General features: G+C 52.3%; 1 protein-coding gene across 8 annotated transcripts; it reads right to left on the bottom strand.

The window, feature by feature from the left end:
* Nucleotides 1-512: 512 nt before the first annotated feature.
* On the bottom strand, nucleotides 513-25,180 carry TBC1D7 (TBC1 domain family member 7). Of its 8 annotated transcripts, none has more exons than XM_075532469.1 (9): nucleotides 25,067-25,180; nucleotides 24,222-24,285; nucleotides 22,963-23,121; nucleotides 22,537-22,617; nucleotides 21,437-21,624; nucleotides 11,007-11,141; nucleotides 4,539-4,684; nucleotides 2,072-2,201; nucleotides 513-684 (listed from the first exon to the last, which is right to left on the bottom strand). In XM_075532469.1, exons 3-9 carry the CDS (start codon nucleotides 23,072-23,074, stop codon nucleotides 598-600), a joined length of 879 nt encoding a protein of 292 aa, XP_075388584.1. In that variant the 5' UTR covers nucleotides 23,075-23,121; nucleotides 24,222-24,285; nucleotides 25,067-25,180; the 3' UTR covers nucleotides 513-597. The 8 variants fall into 8 exon arrangements, with proteins under 8 accessions (XP_075388584.1, XP_075388580.1, XP_075388583.1 ...); XM_075532465.1 differs by having other exon boundaries at nucleotides 24,222-24,288; nucleotides 25,067-25,173; XM_075532468.1 differs by having other exon boundaries at nucleotides 25,084-25,173.
* Nucleotides 25,181-26,639: the final 1,459 nt, after the last annotated feature.

Below are 26,639 nucleotides of genomic sequence, written 5' to 3'. Positions count from 1 at the left end.
GCCCCAGGCACTAGCCATGAACACTGGCTGACCTGCAGTTTCTCCCTTTCTGCTCTGCGGATGGTGCACCTGCCCTCAAGCCCTCCCAACACGTCATGACCCACGGGGACCCGTCCCAGTGGGCACATTTAGACAGACAGTGCTCACTAACTTCCAGAGGAATTCCATCTAGCAGAGCAGGGAAAGAGGACTTGTTTAAAGCCTATTTCACAAGGGGCAGCCTCAGCAGAAGCTCAGATGAAACAAGCACTGAGTCAGCCAGAGCCAGATCCGAGGTGTCAACAGAGGGGAGCTGCTCTTTATTCCAGAACTAGGCCTTCGACACTGGCTAGCGTGGCGTGGTGCTCGTCTGGGAGAGGCATGCACGCGCGATGCACCGCTTATTCACATGCCTCCCCCACCCCAGCTACGAGTGGCTTTAAAACAGGGAGCTATTGTCTCAGCACCCTCGACAGAGGCTTTCAGGGTTGAACTTGGACTTCCGAGTCACCTCCACGATACAGCATGGCAGGTTTCATGATGAAATCATTTTACTGGGGAAACGTCACACTTTGAGCCTGGTTCTCACCGGGTTCAGCAGGCCCGGCGTCGGGGCGCTCACGCGGAATGTGCCGGGGTCCCACAGTGCTTGTGCCACAAGTCGATGGCCTTGCTCACGATGGCGTCCGAGCTGTCCTGGGGGATCTGCAAGCAAGCAAAGCGAGCCGCATGAGGCCTCAGTGCCCCCACTTTCAGGAGCAACACGCCTGCGACTGCGGTCCCCCAGCTTTTCTGAAAGCGGTGCATAATGGGGTGGGGGGAGGTGGCAAACTATAGAGTGAAACAAGTTAGTCTCCAAAGGTCACTTAGTGTGTGATCTCTCTATCTATATAAAATCCCCAGAATCGGCACATCTGTAGAGACCCAAGGCTCTTAGTGGTAGATGGGGTGGCTGGGGAAGACGGGGGCGGGGGTGGGTAATCAGTGCTTGTCAGGGTGACGGCCAAGCAACGTGATGGACATAGTGTATGTCACTGCCAGTACGCCAAGGGGTGTTTAAGGGTCAGGTATTTGTTACACGTTTGTCACCAAAAGGGAGGGAGGGGTGGGGAGGAAAGACCAGGGACATGAATAGAAGGGCCAAGTTTCGTTCGTCCCCCATAATCGGTGATGAGACCCCACAGTGACCCGGCAGAAGAAACACTGCCCTCCCCCACCTCTCAAGCAGAAGGAAGGCCCTTCTCCACGGCGCCTTCGGGAGCTAACCCAAGGAAAACGCTCGGCCCAGAATGGCCAGCGTGGTGCTCCTGGCACCAGCTCCGACAGTGGCGCGGGCTCCACGCAGCGGCACTGTGTCGCTTTTCAGGTGCTCACAGTATCCGGTTTTGGAGGGTGAGCACAAGTCCCCTCACGTCTGTCTCTCACTCACTCACTCACTCACCTGGTGCAGGTGGAGACGCACGCACACGGGCTCAGCAAGGCTCGTTCCTTGAGCCCTTGCTCGCCGCACACATTACACTGATAGGCGAGCACAGTACTAGACCTGGGTGGGAACGTGCCGATGGAACAGAAACGAGAGGGCTTACAATGTCTCTGCAGGCACCGGATTCCTTTTCGTGAACAACACTCTTGACTCCTAAGGTGAGAGGGCCCCCTCCCCCTGGTCTCAGCGGGTTCCCAGGGAGTCCATTGGTCTCACTGCCAAGACCATCCCCCAGGCAAAGAGCACAGACTGTCACCACCACCCCAAAATCCCAACTCACTTCCAGGGCTGGGTTGCTGAGTTTGACCCAGTGGGACAGCGAGCGGCGCGTTCGGGTCTTTCTCGAAGCTGGTGGGTTTAAACCACTGGCCACGCGTTTAGCAGCTGAGGCTTAACCCACTGTGCCACGTGCTCCCCAGACTAACTTTAGATCCAGTTACGGGGGAGGGGGTGGCTGGGGGGGGGCGAGGTTTCTTTCATCTAAAAACAGACCGCCTCCCTTGCTGGAAAGAATCAATACCATGGGGAAATCTGGCGTGCCTGCCTGGCTTCATGTCGAGATGGTACAACAAATCACATCAGATCACACCGACCATTCCTGACACTCACGTTTTCCAGGAACCCGGTGATCTTCTCAGCACTGCTCAGGGCCATGACCTTTATCTTGAAGGTTAACAAAATCTCCACTGCCACAAACACGAGGATCTTACAGGATCCACTTACGACTTTGTCCCAAACTCTGCAGAAATAAAGAGGTGCAGTCACATTACACGAGTCTGAGAAGGATGGCAACCTAGACAGTGGAGATGACAGAGTGTAATCAAATTTCTTCTACTTTAAGTCTCAGCTTCCGGATCAACTGCGAAATCATGAAAACAACAAAATCAATGAACTGTCGGCTCACAGATCCCAGGTACAATCAGCAATCGGAAGAATGGGGTGAGGGGTGGGGGTGGGGAGATCACTGAAAAAGTAGCCATCTGCTGTGAACCAAAAAGCTACCAACTGCCTACAGCCCAGTTTCCAAAGCTGACTTTGGGGGGATGGAGGGAGGGATAAAAGTCTCTATTTGACAATATGCCTTATAATAGGCACTATCTATGAAGGAACAATGAAAGCATATGGCACACAGAAGTTTCATTTCATTTTCCAGTTGCCATGACAGATTCCTTAAGCTTCCGTGTGGCCTGTGCAGTAACTGGCCTGTAAAACTAACTCCCGTCAGATTGGTTTCCATGCAGCGGTGTTTCCATGGCGGAGATTCATTGCTATGCCTTCATCACCTGAGGCTGGTTTCTGAGGCTTGGGTCAGATGGGCCTCCACCACGATGCCTTTTGACCCTATTTCACCACCAACCTTCTCCATCTCTTCCGCAGCCCTCTGCCTCGGAGACTGGATTCAGTAATTCACTGCCGTGGCCCCACCGAATTCAGAGCTCACGGTGATGAGGTTTATTAGTGAAGTTAACAGGTGAGAATGCTCCCGATACGGATCAGTCAAGACAGTTGATGCCTGACTATTTAAACCTCCAGCCTCAGTTGGGAACTGAGCGCATTAACTACTTGGACAGCTCAAACTCCTGCTGACCTCGCAGAGCAATGAATTATTTAACATGGCTCTCCTAGCCAAAGTCTTCATTATGCCCCCAAACCGTTACCTTTGCTTTCCGGCTGGAACTGGGTGAGAAAGTGGGGGGAGATGCTGATTGGACTACAATGATTCAGCTGTGCGTGATCGCTCACAGGGCTGATGGTGATGGCCATTCTGCTGGGTATAAAAATCAGCCTTTTCACTAACAGCAAGAAAGAAGAGCCACGAGTGGAGCACATCCTTAGGACCCTGAGATCCAACGAACCTCCTTGGTTCAAGAGGCAGCTCTGCTGCCAGAGTGGCAGAGGAGCAGCAGCACCAGGTGCCGGGGCATGAGACAGAGTGGCGGCCCTCCCGGCCCACAGAGCACGTAAAGCCGAGTGCTTTGGGGCAGGAGGCTGGCGTGTGGAGTAGAGTACCTCAGAGCACTTAACTGGGGGAGCTGGGTTTGCTGCTCCATGGAGCGAGCTGATTTCCTTCAATGATTTCCTTCGAGTGGTGGCATTCCCTTTGGAGCATTTTCTGACAGTCCTAAGAGAGCCCTGTAACATCAGCACAAGCAGGGCTGGGGCCAGGCCAAGTGGCTGAGGGCGCAGCAGAGAAGAAACCCTCTTGACTGATCAGTATCGGGAGCATTCTCACCTGTTAACTCCCCTAATAAAACTCATCACCGTGAGCGCTGTCTGTGAGTTCGGTGGGGCCACTGCAGTGAATTACTGTCTCCAGTCTCCGAGGCAGAGGGCTACGGGAGACATGGATACGGTTGGTGGTGAAATAGGGTCAAAAGGCATAGTGGTGGAGGCCCGTCTGACCCGAGCCTCACAGAAACCAGCCTCGGGTGATGCTGAGGCAGAGTTTGATTTCCTCCCAGCTTGTGCAGCCAGAGGCGGTCAGACATGCCTGTTTTCTGTTCCCAGACCTGTAACCTCACTATAATCCTTATCCGGATAAAACCCTCTACTTCTGACAGCTGGAACTGCACTCTCTGCATGCGCTCGGTTATCAGTTGTCTGGTACCGTTCTCTGTCCATTGCGTTCGCTTTCAACTGCATCCGAAGGCCGCTGAGGGAGGGGGTCGGGCTTACTGCCTTTCCCATTTTCAGGACCACAGAGCTTGCCCACGCCAAATGTCTATGGCCCAGGGAACGGGCCATGTCTGACTGTCACTTAGCAACTTTGAAGACGCGATGATGCAACTGAGAAATTAAGAAACAACCGTTGATGAGATTCCCCACTATTTCTGTGGCAAAAGCAAAGCCTGTATTCGTATGGGTGGCTGGGGACGATGGCAAATGTGAGCTCTGTTGGGGGAGCTAGCAGATTGGAGGCCCTCCTGTTTCCTAATTGTACTCTAGGAAGTCGCTAGAGTTCTGTGATGTGCTGGTGGCTGGGGAGCGAGCATCGGGTCACTGGGCTGCTCTAACGTCAGTCCGTGTCCCGAGGAACGGTGGTGTGGGACGGCGGCCCGCCGGCAGAAATACTTACCTCTGCAGACTGGACTCGGGCAAGCAGCCCGCAAAGCAGTTCTTGAACCAGAGGTCATAGGGCAGTTTGGAGAGCGCAGAGGTCGTTTTCAGGTGACTCAGCAGCCTGCCGTCTTCCAGGTTCAAGTACTGTTCGAAGGCCTTTGGCTACGGACGAAAGAGGAAGAGGGTATCCGTTTCCTGTGGCCTGGCGTCACTGACAGCACAGCGGGTGTTGAAAAGACTCTGCACACTGCACGTAGGGCCATCCAAGCTGCCGGTGACACGGCGGTTTCCGGGGCCAGTTTCCCAACCGCCTGTAGCTGAGAGGTCCCCAGAACAAAGGACAAGGAGTGCTAAATGGGGACAGTACCCAACACAAAGGAAGTCGGCATCCCCAAGGCTAGGCAGATCCAACAGCCCGAGACAAAAGGGTAAGGCAAAGTCAGAGGATGTGGAGAAACAAATCTTCACCCTCGGCTGGTGGGCAGGCCAGGTGGGGCAGCCGTCAGGGCAAACAGTCCGGCGGGTTCTCCAGAAGTCGTGAAACGACCATCAAAAACCCCAAACTCGCAAGATATGACAAAATAACAATCTATAAATTATCAAGGGCTCATGAGGGAGTGGGGAGCGGGGAGGGAGGGAAAAAAAAAGACCTGATGCAAAGGGCTTAAGTGGAGAGCAAATGCTTTGAAAATGACTGGGGCAAAGAATGTACAGATGTGCTTTATACAATTGATGTATGGATATGTATGGATTGTGATGAGCCCCTATTAATATGTTAAAAATATATATATATGAAATTTTTAAAAACCAACCTCGCACTAAAACGGACTGCGGTGATGAATGTGCGACTCCCCTTCATGTGACTGAACTACGGAACTGTATGGTGTGTGACTGACATGCCAGTAACAGCAAAACCGCAACCTCACTGCCACTGAATCACTTCGGACTCATCGCGACCCTACAGGGCAGGGCGGAACTGCCCCTGTGCGTTTCTGAGGCGTAGAACGCCTCCCCTTTCTCCCAAGAAGGACCCCACGACCCAGCAATTCTCTGCTAAGTACATACCCAAAGATTCTTTCAAAGGAGGGAAACAACATACACAGCATCCTGCGCACCCTATCAAAAGCGGGAGCCGCCCGAGGGTCCCTGACAGATGCACAAAACATGGTATCTGCAGACGCACCACCGGACCTTACTACCACAACACGACACGACGAACCGTGGAAACACGAAGCCGAGTGAGGGACCAAACACAGACGGACAAATGCTGCGTGCTCCCACTTCCAGGAATGTCTACACCAGGAAACCGCGTAGAGGCCTGAGGGAGGGGAGGAGTCCGCCACGGCTAAGGGAGGTGGGAGAAGTGGCCAGGGTCCTGGGGATGGCTCTGAGCAGTGCCACGGACTCGTGCACAAATACACCCCGGTGAACGGCCAGTGTGGTGTTATGTCTATTTCCATCGCATTTTTATTTATGTCCAAAGTTCCAGCCTGTGAAGATCACTGGCTAGGTCAGCGCCATCCAACACTTCACAGAGAAAAGGAGGAAGCAGCAGCAGCAGACCCCAAAGACACAGAATGGGGCTGGGGGAGGGGGAGACAGAGATGGCGCTGGAAGGGCCCCTCCTTCCCTCCGGCACAGAGGGGCGGGCAGAGCCTCAGAGCCACACTGGGGCTGCCGGCTGGGAGTGGGCGCTGAGGGCCAGAGTCCTGCTTCCTGTGGAGACTGCAACCAGGTGCTACCACCACCTGAGCAAATGTCACCAAACGTGTAACACGCTTCACAGCACGGAGTATGTAAGATTGAGTACAGTGTAGCCAAGGACGTGGGTTTCTCTGGGTCCCTCTGTGCCTGGCTAGCCTGGTCCTTCCACACAGCGCATCTCCCGGGACTGGTGCCTGGCTCTCTACGGCCTGCCATGCAGCCTCCCCACCTGGTGCGTGTCACGCGGGACCACGGACGGTGGCGGCGGGGCGGGTGGGCTGTCCGGGCTTGAGCTTGAGAGTCCTGCGTCCAGAGACCTCCCGCTGGGGTGCTGCAGAATCTGGGCTTCTGTCACAGAGGCCACCCGGGGCCCTTACAGGTCCACTCACCAGACTCGGGCTCCACACAGGCTACAGAGGGAAGCATGCCTGCCCTCCAGGAGCTCACAGCTCCGTTGAAATGAACAAGGACAACCACATGTTATTACGTGTCGTTCTAAACCAAAATGACATGAGTGAAAATACACACAACGCACACACGCCACAGAGCGCAGAAAATGACACCCACAGTCCCCCTATAGGATTAGGTTTTTGAAAGAGACAGACGTGGGACGGTCTCTGTCACCTTTCATTCCTGACGAGAACGTAGGTAGGTTCAGAGGGCAGCAGCACCACCTCTGTTCTGCTGACCACCACTGTTCCAGGACCCACGACACCGCCTGGCACGCGGGGCGCCCAAAGCATCGCTGTGGAGCAGTGCGCGCGCGAAGTAAGGAAACGTGTGTGTTTGAAACCCACGAATCAACACCTTGCTAATCCATCGACGTCTCCGTTTTTCTCAACCCTGTCCTTTTCGGACGTATAGGATGCACACAGTGAGAAATCTGACAAACTGGAAAATAGTAACGCAGGATCTAACCAGTGCCCCTAACGCCATCGGCCCCAGGATTGTGGCTGCTGACGCTGAGGACGGATAGCTCTCAGTTGTGTGCCAACACGCAAACCACTGTCTCACTATCTAGCACTTCATGGTGTGGCCGTCTACAGGGCTGCATCCCCAGAAGACACAGCGCTTCTGAGATCAGAGAAGAAGAAAGCCTGGGAGCTGGACGTCTGAGAGGTGAATGGTTCTGTGACACTATGCGGTGGCGTGCTCATCCTTGTACCCCACAAGTACAGGAGGCGCCGTTTCCCACCCATCAGAGTGGCGCAGAGCCAAAGACTAACAACATACCGCACTGGCAGAGATGCAGGGACACAGGCACCCTCCTCTCTTGGAGTGGAGCAATCAGTGTAATACCGTGAAGGGGGTTTGGCAGCCAACAGCTGGCAAAACAGCATATGATCTGGCCAATTCCTTCTCGAGAATCTATTGCAAAAATGCACTTCACGAGAGAGACTATGTCTCTGCAGCACTGTGTACAAGAGCGGAAGTCTGGAACCATCCCAAATGGCCAACAATAGAGGTGGAAAAACTAGGGTCTAGACCAGTGGTTCTCAACCTGGGGGTCAAATGACCCTTTCACAGGGTCGCCCGATTCCTAACAGCAGCAAAATTGCAGTGATGAAGTAGCAACGTAAATAATGTTATGGTTGGGGGTCATCACAACACAAGGAACTGTATTAAAGGTTCACAGAGTTAGGAAGGTTGAGAACCACTGGCCCAGAAACACCACTGAATAGTAAGCAACTATGAAATGGAATAAAGTCTTTCTCTGTACTTGACCTCAGGTACTTGGGACATGCTTTCCGGGGAGACTGGAGCCTGGGGAAGGACATCATGTTTGGTAAAGCAGAGGGGGAGCAGAAAACGGGGAGGCCCTCAACGAGATGGACTGACAGCGACTGCACCAATGGGCTCGCCCACAGGAGTCATTGTGCGGATGGCATAAGACCGGGTGTTCCTCATTGTGTCACACACAGGGCCTCTCCGGCCGGGCTCTCGACAGCAGTACCCTCAACAACAGCGAAGCCCTGTGGCAGGAAGCCGGCATTGGTCAGGTGAAAGAACTGTTTCCTTGCAGAAAGAGGGTGAAGACAAATCTATAGGCACCTGTGCCGTTTTTTTTTTTAAGTGGAAGGAGAGACTTCCATTGCCTGACATTCTCAGTACTCAGCAAATGGAAGATAGGATTATTTAATCATAACAGCATTCTCCTGCAAAACAGGTACGTCTTTCCAGCACTCCCGTGCCCCCATCATCTTTCTTTATAAAGAAAATGAAGCAGCGTCTGTCAGCAACAGAAGGCAGACCTGATCAAAAAGAGAATTAATTGTACTAGGAAGGTTTTGTATTAAGCTTAAGAAGAGGCCGGTAGGAGTGTTGGTTTGAACCAAATCAAAGCCCATCTCCCTTACTGGTAGTTTCAAAAGACTGTGCCATAGCTCGCTTCCTTTGACGGTGCGATGTAGTCGAGGCTGCGATGTGTAAGGACAATCTGGTTTGGAGAGAGGGGTTACTAGGAGGCCGCCCTGCCACACACTCCACGCTGGCGTCTCTTCCTGGCAGGGAGAGGCTCTGTCGAGGAGCAGGGTTTCGGGGCGCGCGCGTGTGCCATCCCCCATCCCTGCTCGTAACCTGGGCCTTCCCTGGAGCCGTGAACCGCGCCTCGGGGTCACTCGGTAAGGCTCCACGAATACGAAAAGACAAAGTTCGATGTTAGCAGGACGCAGAACGGAGAGATCTGTGAAACGTTCAGTCCAGTGACAGGGATTACTTTGCTCACGTTACACAGCCACGCTCCCCCCCCTCTGAGCTGCTCCTCCCCATGAACATAAACTCACTGGCCCTCGGTTCCTCTGGGATCTTTTGAGTCACTGCTGCCATTTGGGTTCCAGACCTTAAAAGAGCACAACGCTCAAGCCTAACCCTTTTCGCTGGTGAAGTTAAACCAGTGTTTGGTTTTCAGAAGACTTCAGGGGGTGTTTTTGGCCTGAGAATTAAAGAACCTCTCAGAGCAATAGTTTCAGGGTCCATCCAGACCCCGCTGTTCCAGAAAGTCTGGATTCTGTGAACGTGCTAAACTCTGTTTGGCATTTCCCCCTTGTGATCAGGATTCTGTTACAGAATCTTAGTAAAGGGTAGTGAGCAGGGCACCACCTAGTCCTTCTGATCTCCTTGGGAAGGCGACGTTATTCATGAAGAAGAGTCCTGCTACTGGAGCACCTTCTGCCGCTTGCTCAAGGCAAATCAACCCCTCTTTTTAAAAAAAGGAGGAAATTCAGTCCTTAAGGGAATTTGCTTCCTGATGCTAAAATTAATTTCTAAAAAGAAAATGTCAAAATAGCCAACACTTTATTTTATTTTTCCTACCAGCTTTCAAAATGCATGAGCGTGTTAGTAAATAAATTGTGTGGTACTGGCTGAGTGGACAGGTAGCCTAGTGGAACGCTAGCCACAGGGAGTCCACAGAGGCAGGGATCTAAGGCAGCACTTCTACCTGAACCGCTTTGGGAAATTGTAGATCTTATTTCTCTCTTTTTAAAGTCACCACACACACACACAAACACACGTGTGAGGGGCTCCAGAAAGAGTGTGGACGGCAGAACTGAAAGTCATGGAACTTCCCCAGGAGCTCGTGAGTCCCCCGGGGCTGTAAGAACATGACTCCTCGGGGCTCAGCCGCTATTGCTGTCCCATCTGACTGCCCCTGCACCAGACAGAGCCATCGCTTTCCAAATAATGTGCCAATGAAAAAATAGGAACAGATTCATTTTAAAAGAGAGAAACAGGGGTTCACAGGGGAACATGTGAGAGAGACACGGGAACACGTGAGAGAGACTGGCAGATACTGGCTGTTGCTGGAGTAAACGCATTCAGGTCTGTGGGTTCCCGGGTTTGGGTACAGCAGGGACAGCCGCAGCCCCATGTCTATCTATCCACCCTTTCTTCCCCAACAGAACCACAGTGCGCCAGCCTTTAGAACCAAGAGGCAAATACAGTCCCCGGATGCGCTGCCCATGGCGGTGGTGGGTGCACCTTCCTGATTTTTACAGGGGTACCCACAGAGGAGAGCCTGTAGAAACAACCCACCTGGCAGGTCTGCTCCCTTTGCCCCTGGAGTGTGCCCTTGCCCTCGCCCTCCTTCCTGCCTAGAACACAGGGGCCAGGGCGGGGTGCCCCCGCAGCCTTCCTGGGAGCACACCTCAGGCCCAGACCCCAGACCAGCGTCACTGTCGGCGTGGTGGAGCTGGGCGGCTCAGAGCGCCCTCCCACAGGGCTCCTGGTCACTGGGAGACAAGGAGAAGGCTCCTGCTGCCTGGCCTTTCCATTAGCAGAGGGTTTCACAAAGTTGGTGGGAAAACAGAATTATGAGATAACAGAAGCTTCCTGTGAATTTTCAGAAGCCCCTGCATATACACTTACACCTTATGTGAGTCCAACCCCAACCCGCTGTCATCCTGGGCAATTCTGATTCCCTCTGTCGGACGGAGTGGAACCTCCCTGGTGGGCTTCCAAGGCTGCAAGTCTCCATGGGAGCGGAAAGCCTCACCTCCCTCCCAAGGTCGGTTTGAACTGCTGGCCTTGTAGCCCAATGGGTAACCCACTACGGCGCCTGACCTGGTGCGGAGAGACAAGGGCAGTAAAGGCAGTCAGTGGCTGCTGCACTGGAACAGAGGAGGTTGCGGAGCAGTGGGCAGCCCTGGGCATCTCCACTGCCGGGACTGTCTCTGCAGCTTCAACAGAGCCAACAGTGCTGCCCGCCCGGCCCTTCCTGGACAACCTGCGCTGACCTCTGCTATGGAGTGCGTCGGACTCGGGAGGTGGGAGTGGTCCTCACCAGCTGGGGCAGGGCGTCCCGGTACTTCCTCAACTGGCTGACGAAGCTGCGGATGACCCAGTAGCAGTCCACGCTGTCCTCCACCATCTCCTCCATGGCTTTCGCAATGGCCAGAAACACCTGGTCTTCGGGTTCCTGGAAGAGGAGGCAGAAACCTCTGAGGAGAGCCGCGGCGGCCGAGAGGCACGTGCGTCTCTTTAACAAAAACGAAACTCTGCTCTCTCAACTCATGGGTGCACGTGGGACCGCACGGCCCCCGCCGGCCACTGAGGAAGATGGCAGAGAGGCAGCGAGTAACAGGGACCCGAATGGGTGCTGCCTCGGGGATCTGCCGGTTTGACACACCCAGGACATCCCGTGACCGAAGCAGGGCACCAAATTCCCTGCAGCACCAAGGACAGGCATGGCCTTTTAAACCGTGTGGTGTCGAGCACAAATCCTAACTGGAGACCTCTGTCCGATATGGCAGTTTGCAAAGACACCTGCTCCTTGCGTATCACCTCTTTATCTGACAATGTGATGCTACAACCATACTGAACCGTCTGGGCATCAACCAGGGGGCAAGGGCTGTGGACCCGGGAAGCTGGCTGCCCTGCGCCCTGTGCTCCCTCCGGCCAGCGGGGATGCTGCGTCCAGTGGCCACGGGGGTGGGGCTCCTGCCCAGCCACCACCTGAGGGTGTCTGCAGTCAGCAGGGAGCAGTGGCACCTATTTGGGTTCCCGGTGGCAGCGAGGCCCAAGGCCCCGCGCTCGGCATGGAGGGAAGGCTTGGGCCTGAAGCCCGTGCCTTAGTGGGGTCCCCCCTGCCCTTGAAGGAGCCCAGCAGCCTCAGTGCCTCCCGGGCTCTGGGACCCCAGTGGGGCCCGAGGGTGAGTTGGAGAAGGTAGTTCTGGTCCGGCACAGGCGGACGTGAAGGGTTAAGTCGTGGGCTCTTGGATCACATAGCCCTGCTTTATCCAGCGTTGTGTCCCCCGAGCCTGTGTTCCCACAGGGAAACACATTACAGGACAAGCGCTCCAGTGGAGTCTTCCCGCCAAACCCTCCGCAGGCCCTGGGGCCCCCTCACTGCGGACACTACGCGGACCCTCTAGGACCACCCGTCTTTATGCGAGCAGACAGCGTCTTTCTCGCAAGGAGCAGCACCTGGTGGACTTGAACCACTGTTTCTGTTATTTCTGAAAACACAGAGGAAAAGAAAAATCCCCCAGCTTCACATATGTGATTTCTGCATCCTTGGGGCCTAAGCAGGCTGACAAAGAAGGTGGCCCCACAGGCACCGGCAGTGGGTTTGCTTGCTTTCTGGGCACCCACACGCCTTCTGACACACGTCCCCTCTCTATCCCCTGCACAGTGAAACCCCCTAGAGCCAGAATTCAAGGGTGCTGAAGGGCGGCACTGCCCAAATCTTGTGGGACATGGAAGTAAAGCCCCAGGCAAGGTCCACCGCAAGTCCACCTGAGCATCTGCAGCAAGAGTGCACAGCCTAAGTCATACTTCCTAAACACACACAAGCCCCAAACCTTTCCGTCTTAAATAGAAACTACAAAGTACCTTTCTAGCCCTCGCTGCCCCCAAAGTCCCATTTTACATCAAAAGTCCTTCTTCTAACATTTGAGATTTCCTGCCAAGCTTATGATAGCTTACTACCATTGAAATACCATGCCAAGATGGGGAAATCGGTCTATGTGCATATATTTATAGTTTTAGTCTTAAGGCAGCAGGTGGACATTGGGCCTCCACTCAAGTACTCACTCCATGCAAGAACACTTTATTCTATTATATTGGCATTCCATGATGCTCACCTTCCCGACACATCACTGAAGACAAAATAGATGCATAAGCAAATGTGGAGAAGAAAGCTGATGGTGTCTGGCTATCAAAAGATATAGATAGCATCTGGAGTCTTAAAGGCTTGAAGATAAACAAGTGGCCATCTAGCTCAGAAGCAACAAAGCCCACATGGAAGAACCACACAAGCCTGTGTGATCACAAGGTGTCAATGGGATCATGTATCAGGCATCAAAGAACAAAAAATCATATCATTGTGAATGAGGGGGAGTGTGGAGTGGGGACCCAAAGCCCATCTTTAAGCAACTGGACATCCTCTTACAGAAGGGTCACAGGGAGGAGGCGAGCCAGTCAGGGTGTAGTGTAGCAACAATGAAATATACAGCTTTCCTTAGTTCTTTAATGCTTCTTTCCCCCACTATCATGATTCCAATTCTACCTTACAAATCTGGCTAGACCAGAGGATGGACACTGGTACAGATAGGAACTGGAAACACAGGGAATCCAGGCCAGATGACTCCTTCAGGACCAGTGGTGAGAGTGGTGATACCGGGAGGGTGGTGGGAAGGCAGGGGAGAATGGGGGGAGAACGGATCACAAAGATCTACATAAAACCCCTACCCTTGGGGATGGACAACAGAAAAATTGGTGAAGGGAGATGTTGGACAGTGTAAGATATGACAAAATAATAATAATTTATAAATTATCAAGGGTTCATGAGGGAGGGGGAAAATGAGCTGATACCAAGGGCTCAAACAGAAAGAAAATGTTTTGAGAATGATGATGGCAATAAATGTACCAATGTGCTTGACACAATGGATGGAAATATATGGATTGTGATTAAGAGTTGTATGAGCCCCCAATAAAATGATTTTTAAAAATACCAATGTCAAGAGCCACAGAGTAAGAACCATAAGAAAATAAGTCCTCTGTGCATTTCCTACTGTGAGTGGAGGAGAGGAGAGAAGAGGCAGAGGAAGGGAAATTCTCCTTCCAGGTCTCCCACTCGGTCCTGGGCACTAGGCGGCTGCCCCTGAGGGTGTCACCTCCCTGGTGCCGTGAGGGCAGAGACAAAGGACCGATGTCCTTCCGCTGACTGTGTGCTAGCTGTGTGGCCAACGCTGACCTACACTCTTGTTGATTTTCTTTTTCAGTAGCTTTCTTGATACAGTATTTACATATCATACCCTTCCACAGTTCGATCGCTTTTAAAAAGAGCTGTATGCACATCACCGCAATCAGTTCTAATGCGCCCTTCCCCCTCCCACATTCATTGTTTGCTCCCCAAACCCTCCCCACCCCCAATAAACCATTGCATCAGTGACTGTCTCTATGCCTCCAGTCCTCTGTGCTTCACAAACTGGGGGGAAAATGAAGAGTAAGAGAGAAAAGACCACCACCAACACTGTGGCCCTCTGGCCAGGGCAGAAGTGCCCTGTGGAGCAGCTGGTGGGCTCAAACCACTGACCGTGTGGGTATCAACCCAACACAAAAGCATGCCGCGCCTGGCTTCTTCCAGTGATAAGTTGAGTGTAGAGTTTGTTCCCATCGCTTCCAAGGAGCTTCTCTCTCTCTCAGGAGCTCTGCAGCCCTGGATGGTGCCCACCTTAAGCGCCGTGCTGCTAACTACAAGGGAGATGGGTAAAACCCACACCCAGGAGGCCCAGGAGACACGCTTGGCAGTTTGCTTCTGCAGCGGCAGAGCCACCAAATCCTGGGTCCTGCATTAGAACTGCCTGCTGGGCTGCTCTGTGCCAGGAAGCAGACAGCTTCAGGGGAAGCGACACTAACAGCCAGCATGCCACAGGGGAATCCTGTCAGTGCACAGCACACCTCCCCGGGGGAGACCTGGTGGCTCAGTGGACTAAGTGCTGGGCTGGTCCCTGCAAGGTCAGGGGCTCAAACCCACTAGCCACATGAAAAATGGGGCAGTCGGCTCCGGTGAGGATTCGGTTTGGGGAGCCATGTGGAGCAGTTGGGCTCTGTCCTGTGCAGTGGCTATGAGTTGGAATCGACTCAACAGCAGTGGTCCTCGCTCTTCCAGGGGGCACCCAGAATGGCTAGCAGAGGCTGCTGGGTGCCCGGGAGCAGGCAGAGAGTGGAGGCAACGCCATGGGGACCCCAACAACAACCTTGGCCCTCCTAGGTGCCCATGGGAGTGTGGCTACCCCTCCCACAACGGGGACCTGTTGGCTGTTGGACAGATAGGAACTGAAAGTGTCCTACAGTGAAGTCAGGAGATGGGTTACCTCCGTGGGGCCTGCTCCCCCTCTCACCACAGAACCAGTGGGACTCCACGACCGACCGTGCAGGTCTCCCCAAAGTCCCTCTGCGGGCAGCAGCCTCTCTTCCTGAAACAGAGGGAAGTCAGTCTGGGCCTCCCCTGAATGCCCCACAGCTACCGAGCATGGGCAAAATTGGAAAAGAAGAGTGAAATGACCAGAGAGGAAAGTGCCCCCCACCCCCACCCCAGTGGGCAGAAGACCGTAGTGTCTGGGAGAGACTCCCAGGTGAAGACTGAGCCTTGGAACTCTCAGATTCCAACTAGCCCAGGCCGTGAGCAGCTGCTACACAGACAGGGAAAGGCCAGGAGGCAAAGGCCGAATGCTCTGCTGCCTAAGACTTGCTTTTTGGCTTTTTTTGCATAAGTATTATGAGTAAATAACCAAATATGGGGAAACGGGGGGTGGGGGGGGGAGGGAACACCTTCAATCATTCCAGTGGCCCTACACACACAAAAAACAAGGTACACAAAGAACAGAGGACTGGCCCATTCAAATGAACACAATAAAGGTGGCAGTGTATCAGGGAAGACTCTCCTACAACAGCATGGCGCACGAGCCAAGAAGCAAAGGGAAACACAGTCACAGAGTTACAAGGAATGTGCAAGTGTCCCAATCCGCTTGAATTTCTGGCAGTTCCCCGTCAATATAGTACACCGATCACTTTAAAATTACCTTCAGCAAACCTGACTTGAATGTGGCAGTAAGTCTACCGGTCGATAATTTCTGCATTCTTGGATTCTCTTTCTCTGATATGGGCCCAAATATTTATCTTTTCCAGTCAGGTGGCCAGGTAGCGACACTGCACATCTCTCTCTGGGTGTTTCAACCAGGATTCCGTCAACTTCTGGCCAAGCTGGTGCAGCTCAGATCCCCCCCTTGAATACCACCAGCTCTTGATCATAGGCTGCCACGTTCCGCTGCTTGTTGACCCGCTGTTTGGGGTTCACTGACTGTATTCCTGTCGCCTTCCCTGGCACTTGCGAGCCCTTCAACCTCCCCCTGCAAGTCCCTCAATGCTGCACCTGGCGTTTTTCTTGGGTTCCTTCAGCCTGTGTTCTTCCTTTGGGTCCCTAACGCTGGCTCTCGGCACGCTTCGTTGGAGCGCGTTACTGTGCCTTCCTGAGCTGTCCTCTGAAACTTTCTGTTGCAGTCACAACGGTCACAGAAGCGCCTTCCCCACGGAGCAGCTGGTAGTTTCGAACTGCAGACCTCGTGCATCATAGCCCACCTTGCAACCACTACGCCACCAGGGACCCTTCACAGTCTAAAGTAACAACTGTTTAGCCCTTTCCTGTCTTTTTAATGACTTTTTGCGGTCTCTACGAAAATGGAAACATATCTGTGCTCATGGATGGTAACATTTAATAGAGTGAAAATGTCAATTCTACCTAAAACAATCTACAGACATAATACTAGTCTTGATACAAATCCCAATGTTCTTGACGGAAAAGCCAAGCGCCTACTCCATAGGGGAGGGAAGGAAACCCCAAGTATGGCAAAGCCGTACTTACAGGAAGAACAGAGCAGGAGGGCCGTACACACTGCAATAGGAACGCACTCCACAGCTGAGCCGTGGCCAGCACAGGGCTGAAGGACTTTAGAGGCAATGACCCAACATTCTCTATAACTTCCCATTCCTAACTATATAATTACTAATAGCCAACTGTTGACTGAAAGCCACGCAGATATCACATACATTAATTTAATACTTATTTTATGTGTTACGTGTGTTCTAAGAGGGTACGTCAAAAAGTATTGTTACTAAGACTCCAGCTCCTACAACCACAAGCTTATTCCAAACAAACCGTGTCTAAAGATGCCTCTGTGATCAGTGGATGGCTGTAGTCAAGTTCTCTCAGAAAGAGACTTGTCTGCGTCTGGTGATTTAACAAGATCCGATCAAAACAGTGCCTATGGCAACTGCTGTTTGAGATGTCACAAAACGTGAAATGTTTTCAAGCCGGCTAGCATGGCTGCAGGGAGTCCTGCTGGCATAGCTGGTTACAAGTTGGGTTGCTAACTGCGAGGTAAGCAGTTCAAGCCACCAGCCATCCTGCAGGAGAACAAGGCTTTCTACTCCCCATAAAGAGTCACTGCCTTAGAAACCCATGGGGGCAGTCCTACCCTGTTGCATATAGAGTTGCTATGAGCCGGAAGTGACCTGGTGGTGGTGAGGAGGAAGTGTACAGATTTCCTGGGGGGCTGGTGGAGGCACAGAGGTCCATGTATTAGATTCATTTATCCAGCAATTCAACCTTTCCCGTAACATCAAGACTTTTCTCTGCTTCTTGGGAACATGTCCAGAGTCTCTAGTGGCACTTCCAATGGGTCCCACGTTGCTATTCGAGGTTTCTGTTAATGCACTAAACACGATGAGCAGCATGAGGGCCCTCCAGAGAGCAAGTAGAGCACAATGTCAACTGCCTGACTGACAAGACGACTGCCCAGCTTCACGAGGCCTTTTGTAACTATCTGCATACAAGTGGACTTACGCAGCTCAAACCTGCGTGTTCAGCGATCCACTGTACACAGCCACCGTGGTCAAGTCAGCCTGGTGCTGTTTCAGTGGCGGACACCGCGAGCAGTGGAACCGAACTGAGGACTCAGGCCCTCCCTGCAAGGACGACTGCTTTCCGACAGCAGCCAGTGTCCATTCCATGGGAGCAGAAACGGGGTCTCTAATAGATGGTGCCGGCAAAACTGGGTCTCCCTCTTCAGAACAATGAAACAGGGCCGCTAAATTGCCCCATATACCCAAACACTAACTCAAAATGGATCAACGATCTAGCTGCTCAGTCGAAAATGTGACATTCCCAGGTGGAAACCACAGGGCCCAATCTTTTGTAAAACTAGAGGATAACAAACTGCACCAAATGCACAAATAGAATTTAACAAACTAGATTAAAGAGGCCTCCTAAAAGTTGAGAATGCACATGCATCAAACCACTTTATTGAATGAGTAAACAGACAAGTTACAGACTGGGGGGGGGGGGGACTTTGTAAGCAACTTACACAGGAGAGGTCTAATCGCTCCTAACTCCAGAAAACAGCAGCAACTCAACCACACAGGCCAAACACAAGGTGGGCCAAGGAATGAGCAGCATCTTCACCAAAGACAACATCCAAGCAGCCAACAAACATATGCAAAGATGTCTCTGATCGTTAGTCATTACAGAGAAGCCAATCCAACTATGAAAAGAGACCACTGAATGGACCTCAAGCTAAAATGACACTAGTTCAAAACAAAAACCTTGCTAACAAAAAGGTATTGATGAGGGTGTGGGGGAAATGGAACTTTTATCCATTACAGGGGGACTCTGGAAAACAGAACAGTTCTTTCTGGAAAATAACTAGAAACAGAACCACTCTATGATCCAGCATGCCACTCCTGGGTTTGTACCTTACAGGCCTAAACACGATGAAACAAAGAGGCATATGCACACCTCCGTTCACTGCTGCTTTCGTCACAAGAGCAGGTAAGTGGAGACAGTGGTGGCTGTCTACGCAAATGGTAGTACATACTTACAATACTGTGTGGCCTTAAAGAACGAGGGTGAGTCCGCAGACCGTGGGCTAAGACGAGTGCACCCAGAGGGCCTGGTGCTGCGTGAAGTCCGTCCAGCAGTGAGGACCAGTACCGTGCCATTCCTCGTTTACAGGAAGGATCTCTGTGACTGCACAACTCTTCTTGATGTGACGGGACTGCTGAGCTATATGACGTGTGCCTCTATTAGGATCTAACAGGCATATGTGAATTACGTGCCAATAAAACCATTAAAAAGCAGAAAAATAATAATAAAAAAATAAAACCATTAAAAAGCACATACACACAGAGATGAAATAATCTTCCAAAGGCAGATGCCTTGTCATGGAAATGAAAATTAAACTCACATATTAATGACTCTTTTAAAAAAATAAGAGAGAGAGACAGCAGTTTGGGTTTGTGTTTTTTGTTTTTTTGGTGGTTCGAAGGTTGCAGGGGACGGAGGGTGGGAAGTTTGCTTTAGATTGTCGTGCTGGGTGCCATGAATCCTATTCTGACTCACAGCCCCCTATGCATAAGAGGACGAAACCCTGCTCCTGGCCCTGCACTACCCTCGTGGATGTTTATGTGCTTGAGAATCCAGTGTCGAAGGCACGATGTCAGTCCGTCTCACCGAGGCTTCCTCATCTCTCCGAGCCTCTGCGCCTCATGTTCTTTTCCAGGGATTGACCCTTCTTGACAAGTCTCGCCATCCTCTACCCCAAGGCACATTCGGCCACACCTCTTCCAAGATCGATTTGTTCATTGTGCTAACAGTCACGGTCCATCAACAGGCTTCTCCACACCGTCATTCAAGGCATCGATCCTTCTCCGACCCGTATCCATTGCCCAGCTTTCACATGCCCAGCAGACGAGTGAAAACACGTGACGTGGGTCACGCCCTCCTTTGTCCTGGAAGTGACATCTTTGCTCCCTAGCACGTGAAGGAGGTTGTAGGCAGGATATCCCCGCCCCCCTGCAATGCATTGTTGGATTTCTTGAATGCTGCTTCCATGTGCTTTGATTGCAGACGCAAGACAAATGGAATCCTCGACAACTGCAGTCTTCTACTATGGTCAGTATGATGTTGTCTATTAGCCCAGCTGTGGGCTTTTGTTTTCCTCACACTGAGGTGCCACTCATCTGAAGGCCGCCGTCTTGGGTCTTCATTGGTGGGTGCAGCCTTGTCTTGGATGATAAGGAAAGTGGCGGTGAAGGCGGATGTGGATGCAGTGAGCGCAGCACAGCCAACGTAAAAACCAGTGCTTGGATACACATATGTGTACCGGCACGTTGGCATCGGTGAGAACAGAGGGAAGAAGCTATCGATTCACGAAGTACAAAGATGTGGGTACAGACACGCACTACTGAAGGCATGCAGACCGATACTCCCTAACATAACCAAACCTCTTCGGAAATTGGTTTTCTGGGTTTGAAAGTTGAGGACCACAGTCTCCTGGGACACCTCTGTCAACTGGCACTAGACGGTTCCCAAGGATCACTATGTGCATCCTAGTGCGTGAGCAGCGTCGAGGGTCTTAAATGCTTGCAGTGACCCTCGAAGAAACAGCTACACACCACTCCTCGCCAGGAGCAGACCTGTAGGAAGGGAACCGAAAGTGCGGTGACAACCTCCCCCACCATGGAACGAGAAGTGATGGATGGTGCCCAGCTATCGACTACAGAGTCTTCTGACCAAGGCTGCAAGGGACGGTCCTGGACAGAATGGAAGGAAAATAGGGAGCAGAACTCAGACAGAACAAGCAAGACAAGCTGGAAAAGCGAGAGGTCAGAAAACTTCCTGAGACTATCGCTCTGACACTCTTTACGTCTAGAATGGAGCTTGTCCTCTGGGCCCACTTTTAGTGAAACAGTAGAGGGATGCGTGCAATAAAGGCGATTCGTAAGACAGACGCTCTCTGAAAAACCATCTGTCTGGGACAAAGAGGCCCGCCAGAGGCTGCAAAAGCACAGAAAGATAATAGGGCAGGGAAACGCGAGTGTGGCCACGGAATCAACAGCACGCACAGAAGAGGTGACGGATATGGGGGATGAAGTTTCTCAACATGGCTCTTCGACCCACCAAGTGACAGGGTGGGGCAAAGGCACAGGGCATGGTAACACTAATAGAGGGGTGGGTGCAGTCAGTTTTCGTTACACTCCCACGGCTGGGAGAGCATGTTCTAGATCTCTGTCTGAAAGGAGCAGGGGCCTCAGAGACCGTGAGCCTACTCTCAGAGGACGCAGAGCACCCAGTCCTCCCACAGGACTGTGAGAGCTAGCTACAGGCTGGCTTCCTGGTCCACCGCGGCAGAGGCCAGGGGACCATGTGGCTGACAGGCTGAAGACCAGGGAGAGACGTGGCCGCTGGATGAGGAGAGGCATTGCTGTGGACCAGTGCTTACTGATCCCCACTTCTGTCAGCCCCCTGATCGGCGCCCTGGATCCTGAGTATGGTCAGCGAGCTGTGTGTGGCTCCGGCTTTGAGTGACTGAAGCCAGCATAGAAGCAGCATGCTGCGTCGGAATAGGTAAAGATGGATGGAGAGTGGAGGCATGTCTGACCTCTGCCTCCTGGAGGTCAGATACGGGCCCCACACCGTTCACAACACCGCATTATGACCAATGTACCAGCCACTGAACAACGTATGCAGCCATTATCGAATGGCACCTAACCCGTGGTGTGAACTTTCACTAAGCTTACAACAAGGCATTACTTCAAAAACAAAATAAAGGTCCGAAAAATAATAATAGTAACACAGCATGCCCTGAACAGTTCTCTGGTCCTTATTCCCCAGGCAAAGGGCAGGGGCCCTGAAAGCCCAATACCACTCACCAGCGGAAAAGAGGGGCTTCGCGGCAGCTTCCCGGACTCCAGCTGGTACATCCGGAGATAGACTTCCACCTGGGGCACGCTCGGGCCCACGAAGCGGATGACCCGCAGGGCGTGCAGGATGTCCGAGTACTGCTCCCGGCGGTAGGCCATCACCTGGGCATGGGACTCATGGTGCGGAGGCAGGATCCCTGCGTGGGGGCCGGAGGCAGCACACGGGCACATCACTGAGAGCCCGACCCAAAAACCTCTCCTGATTAATACATCCCCGCAGGAAACCCACCTTCCATTTACGTGCACCAGCAACAGGTGGGTGGCAATTAGACCCCTGATACCAAGGAGCAGCGACAGGGCCTCCCACCGCCCTTCAACAAATGGCAGATGACCCCGCCCGCTACCCCGACTGCCTTCTACTTCGGCAGCCAGGGAGGCGGGCGCGCTCCGGGTGCTGCGTGCACGCATAGCAGGTCTCAAGGCTACGACACAGGGCACACCCTCCTGCTGCCCGCTCACAGCCTGCTCCCAAGTACCCCGTCCTGTTCTTCACTGAGAAGTCGCCTTGCTCATTAACCCGGCCAAGGGAGCGCACTGGTGGCTCGGGACTGCAAAGGACGCCCAGAGGTGACTTCCCCCAGCGCATGGTGGGCTTTCAGGTGGATCTGTCTGGACTCCACGTGTGTATGAGGGGTGACTGTGCTCCAAGGGCCTCAATGGTTGATTTTTTTTTTTTAAGAAGTCACTCACTGAGGCCTTTCTTCCAAGGTGCCTCTGCATGAACTTGAACTGGCAACTTTGGGGCTAGCAGACATACGTACTAATTAACCCTTTGCACCACCTACAAATGCCCTCTAAGAGCACTCATTAAGAAACCGACTCCAGGGAACCACAGAGAGCAGCGCTTTAGAGTCGAAGCCAGGAGGAGGATTTAGTCTGACACCCTCCTTCCCGGATGCACGGCAAAGTCCTCCTTTCTCTCCAGCCTCCTGAGGGAGAAGGGATATTCACTCAAGGGCGACACGAACCTCTTTCCTGACGGAGGCCATGCTAAGGAACCTCGTGCCCCAGCATTGTGGCCACACATCTCCCAGTGCCCAGGGACATACCTAGAAGCACTTTCCACACCAGGGCGCGGTACATGGACGGGAGGGGGAACCTCTGACTAAAAGTACGAAGTTTCTCGATATCTAAAGGAGAGAAAAACAATCAGACCTCACTTGTAAGCACATGTTTGGCCAGAGTTGTTGCAACGTCTGGAAATTGCAGACTGAACATATATTGGGCCAAATAACAGAGAGAGAGAAATGAAAAACACCTGGGGTCTTTAGAGGCCGTTCCTTCTTCTCCCTGGGTGTAATGCAAATGTGAAAAATCTATGGTATGGCTTAAAACCTGGCATTCTGCAGTTAGTCCAATACTGAACAACACAGCCAGTGACACACACCTCTGGAGGTCTCTGAAGGTGCTATGCATGTGCTACGCACATCTGGGTGACAGACAACCAATAAAGTAATTTAACGTGCCAAACTCACCCAGCGGGTCATCTTTTAGGAGAATTTCTAGTGATTTCTTTTCTTCTACTCCACGAAACCCCATTTTCTCATAATACACCGAGCGGAAGTTTCTCTGAGAGTCCTCAGTCATGGTTCTTTCTTGGAGGACAGAGTGAGCAGAGGAGGGAAAAATCGAGGCTGAATTAAAAAAAAAAAATGGAAGTATTAGAAAAACGTTCAATGATTTTCTCCATCTTTTCAAAAACTCGCCACACACTATGGTAGACTTCCTGCTCAGTGTCAAGTCTTCCAAGCTGACTGATTCTAGCACCATCTCAGGAATCCCTGGATGTGGAAACCGGCTGAGCACATGGCTACCAAGCTAAAGGTTGCTGGTTTGAACCTACCCAGAAACCAAACCCAACCCAAACTCACAGCCTTCGAGTCGATTCAGGCTCTAGGACATGGTAGAACCACTCCTGTGGGTTTCTGAGACTTTGACTCGTAATGAGAGTAAAGAGCCTAGAAAACCCTGTCTTTCTCCAGTGAAGTGGCTGGTAGTTTCCAACAGCTGACCTTGTGAATCCCAGCTCGACTTTGTAAACACGAAGAGCCTACTCAGAAGGGGCGCCTAATAAAGGCCACATGATCTGCTGTCAAAAGGCCACCACCGTGAAAACGCTACAGGCAGTTTTACGCTGCACATGCGGGGTGGTTCTGAATCAGGATCCGCTTGACAACATAAGAGTCCTGTACTTATACAACGGTGGCCCCAAACCCAAACATAAATTAAAAATTCCCAGAGCTGCTACGGCCCAGGGTTCCTGGCAATTAATGAGAGCACCTAGTTCCGCGGAGTAGTCTCTCGTCATGATGAATGTTAACACGCAAAACAAACCAGAGATCTGAAAAGCAAGAGTTGCGGGGCAAAGAAAGATAGCCAAGGACCCCGTTTTTGTTTTTATAACGACTATGCAGGTATGATTTATACAAATGTATATTTAATACCAAACCAAACCCACTGCCACTGAGTCAAGTTTGACTCACAGTGACCCTGCAGGACAGGGTAAAACAGCTCCCGTGGGTTTCCGAGGTTTATGGGAGTAGAAAGCCTCGTTTTACTACCTTGGAGCGTTTGGTGGGTTCAAACTGCTGACCTTGTGGTTAGCTCCCCAACATGTAATCCACCAGGGCTCCTTAATATTACATGTGAATAATTTTTGTATAAATTTTACATCGCTACATTTTCTTTTATTTTTTCATCACTACATTTTCAATTAAAAGCCTATATTTCATACCTCAAAGTCATAGGATTCCAGTTGATTTTAATTTTCCTTTAGTTGTGTTTCCTACACTGGACATCTGCTAAAATGAAAAATCTAAGTTGCAACAACCACGTAAAAAGCTGTAAGCGCCTCCTTTAATTTCTTCTACTTTAAATATATGTCTATGACTTTATAAAATAATCTCAGAAGACACAACAGACTAACAGCCTTAACCTTAACAGGAAGAGGGGCTGCTGGGCGCAAGACTGGAGCTGGTGGTACCAGCAGGGGACAGTTTGAGAACTGACCCGGAACTCCCAAGATGGGCGGGCTCAGGCTCTCACAGTAACCGCAATGCCCAAAGGAAACCTCACATTAGGTTGGTGTTTTAAGAACACAAGAGACACGTATTTTCAGAAAGTGGGTCGCAGTGTCCCACACAATAGTTGGCGTGTGGGTGCTGGTATCTGATACCCTCAGATGTCCCCGATGCCCCGAGGGAGCGCGGGGCTCCCTGATGGGCAAGGGCCTCTTGATTGAAAAGGTGATTTCTGAACCAACTTGTTAAGCCTCGCGGGTATAAGCTAAGGCTTCGGTTAGGAATGCAAATCGTTAAGATGCTTGGGACGCAAGAGATCAAATCTAAACCCCAAAGCATGAAGACGCGGAGGTGGGGGCGGGGAGGGGGTCGGTTATCAGACCCCGGGCGATACGCGGCCGACCCCCCGGCAAGCCCCTGCTCCGTGAGGGGATGCTGTCATCCATCACACGAGCTGCGCGACCAACTGACACCAGACGCCCGGTCCCCGCTCCCCGTCACCCAGCACCCCCACTGGAGGCAAGCCCTCGCGGTGGACGCTAAGCGATCCGGGAGATACCCCGTGCTCGCTCTGACCGGCAGGCGGGTGGCACACGGGGTCGCAGGCGGCGAGGGGAGGCGGGGCGGCGATAGGACCGCGCGCGCGCGCACCCGGGCCGAACGCGGCGCCGGCGCGGCGGATGTGACGTCAGCGCACGTTGCGTCCGCGCACGTCGAGGGGCGGGGCCGGGCTGCGCATGCGGAGCGCGCCGTGCGAGAAGCCCCGCCCCTCGCGTGGGCCCGGGGCTGGAGGTGGAGCAGGAGGAGCAGACCGTGCCTCCCACCTCCGCTTTGCGCTTTCTCTGACCGCGCAGTCCCCGGCCCCGCGGGCCCCTGGGTGCAGCCTGGGTGTCGCGTGCCTGGAACCAACGACGCACGGCACGGGTTATCTTACCCACTTGCTGTTTGGACTACCCCGTCGCCGGCGCTGGTCCTTTGCCCGGAGCCCCAACAGAACTTCACTGCGTCTCATGGAGACCCTTTAGTTCAGGGTGGAATGTCCCTGTGCGTTTCCCAGACTGTAACTTTTTTTTAAAAAAAATCATTTTAGTGGGGGCTCATACAACTCTTATGACCATCCATCCATCCATCCATCCATCCATGTATGTGTCAAGCACTGTTATACATTTGCCCTCATCATTCTCAAAACGTGCTTTCTACCTGAGCCCTTGGAGACTGTAACTCACGACGAGAGTGGAAAGTCTCATCTTTCTCTCAAGGGACCCTGGCGCTTTCGAACCACTGACCTTGTGTTTAGGAGCCCTACAGGTAACTGCGAAGCCAAGTCACCCAGGGATGCTGGAACAGAAATCCCACATGGGTAGTTCTCAATAACGAACTTTCACAGTTCTAAAGGCTAGATGTCCAAATCGGGCTCAGCCATCCCAATCTTTCCCTTATAGACACTCCTGGACCTCCCTTGGCTTCTTGGTTCCCTAAGTGATTCTCACTGAGGCCCCCCCCCCATTTTTGGGTATCTCTATCTAATCGTTTTATAACCCAGAAGTGATTCGATTCTGAGCCCACTTCACTGGAGTATGACAGGAAGGAAAAACTCACTGTCATTTCTGACTCACCGTCGCCCTAAAGGACCTAGGGAACCATTGCTGCGTTTCCAAGACTGCCCATCTTCAAAGGAGTAGAAAGCCTCCTCTTTCTCGCGCAGAGTAGCTGGCGGTTTTGAACTGCTGGCCTCTCAGCAGTCCAACTTGTAACCCACTACACTGCTAGGGTTCCAAGATAGAGGAGTTAGGATTCCAACTCATATTTTGAGTGACACAATTGAATTCCTAACACCCAGATTTCTGCATATTCTTTCACTTCAGTCTGGTTAAATGTCACCCGCCTAAGTATCCTGCCTATATAAAACCGACCCAACTTCTTCAATCCTAATCCTCCTGACCCAAATTAACCTCTCTCTGTGTGTCTCTGTCTCTCTGTGTATCTCTCTCCCTCTCTTCCTGCCATAGCACTTTCCCTTCAACCCCACAGCACACGTTAATTATTTCTTTTTCTCCAGGCAGAAGCCCTGGTGGCACAGTGGTGACAGGCTGGCTACAATCCTCCAGGTCAGCAGTGCAGTACCACCAGCT

Source organism: Tenrec ecaudatus, chromosome 1 (assembly GCF_050624435.1).
Source record: "Tenrec ecaudatus isolate mTenEca1 chromosome 1, mTenEca1.hap1, whole genome shotgun sequence".
Taxonomy (NCBI): domain Eukaryota; kingdom Metazoa; phylum Chordata; class Mammalia; order Afrosoricida; family Tenrecidae; genus Tenrec; species Tenrec ecaudatus.
The sequence above is the reverse complement of the archived record's forward strand: the minus strand, read 5'-3'. Positions and strand labels throughout refer to the sequence as shown.

Excerpts from the sequence above, each read along its gene's own strand:
- TBC1D7 (XM_075532469.1), bottom strand. The coding sequence starts at position 23,074 with ATGACTGAGGACTCTCAGAGAAACTTCCGCTCGGTGTATTATGAGAAA. Across the intron at positions 22,618-22,962 it reads CCTAAAAGATGACCCGCTGG|ATATCGAGAAACTTCGTACT; the intron begins GTGAGTTTGGCA and ends TCTCTCCTTTAG. Across the intron at positions 4,685-11,006 it reads GGGACGCCCTGCCCCAGCTG|CCAAAGGCCTTCGAACAGTA; the intron begins GTGAGGACCACT and ends TTTCGTCCGTAG.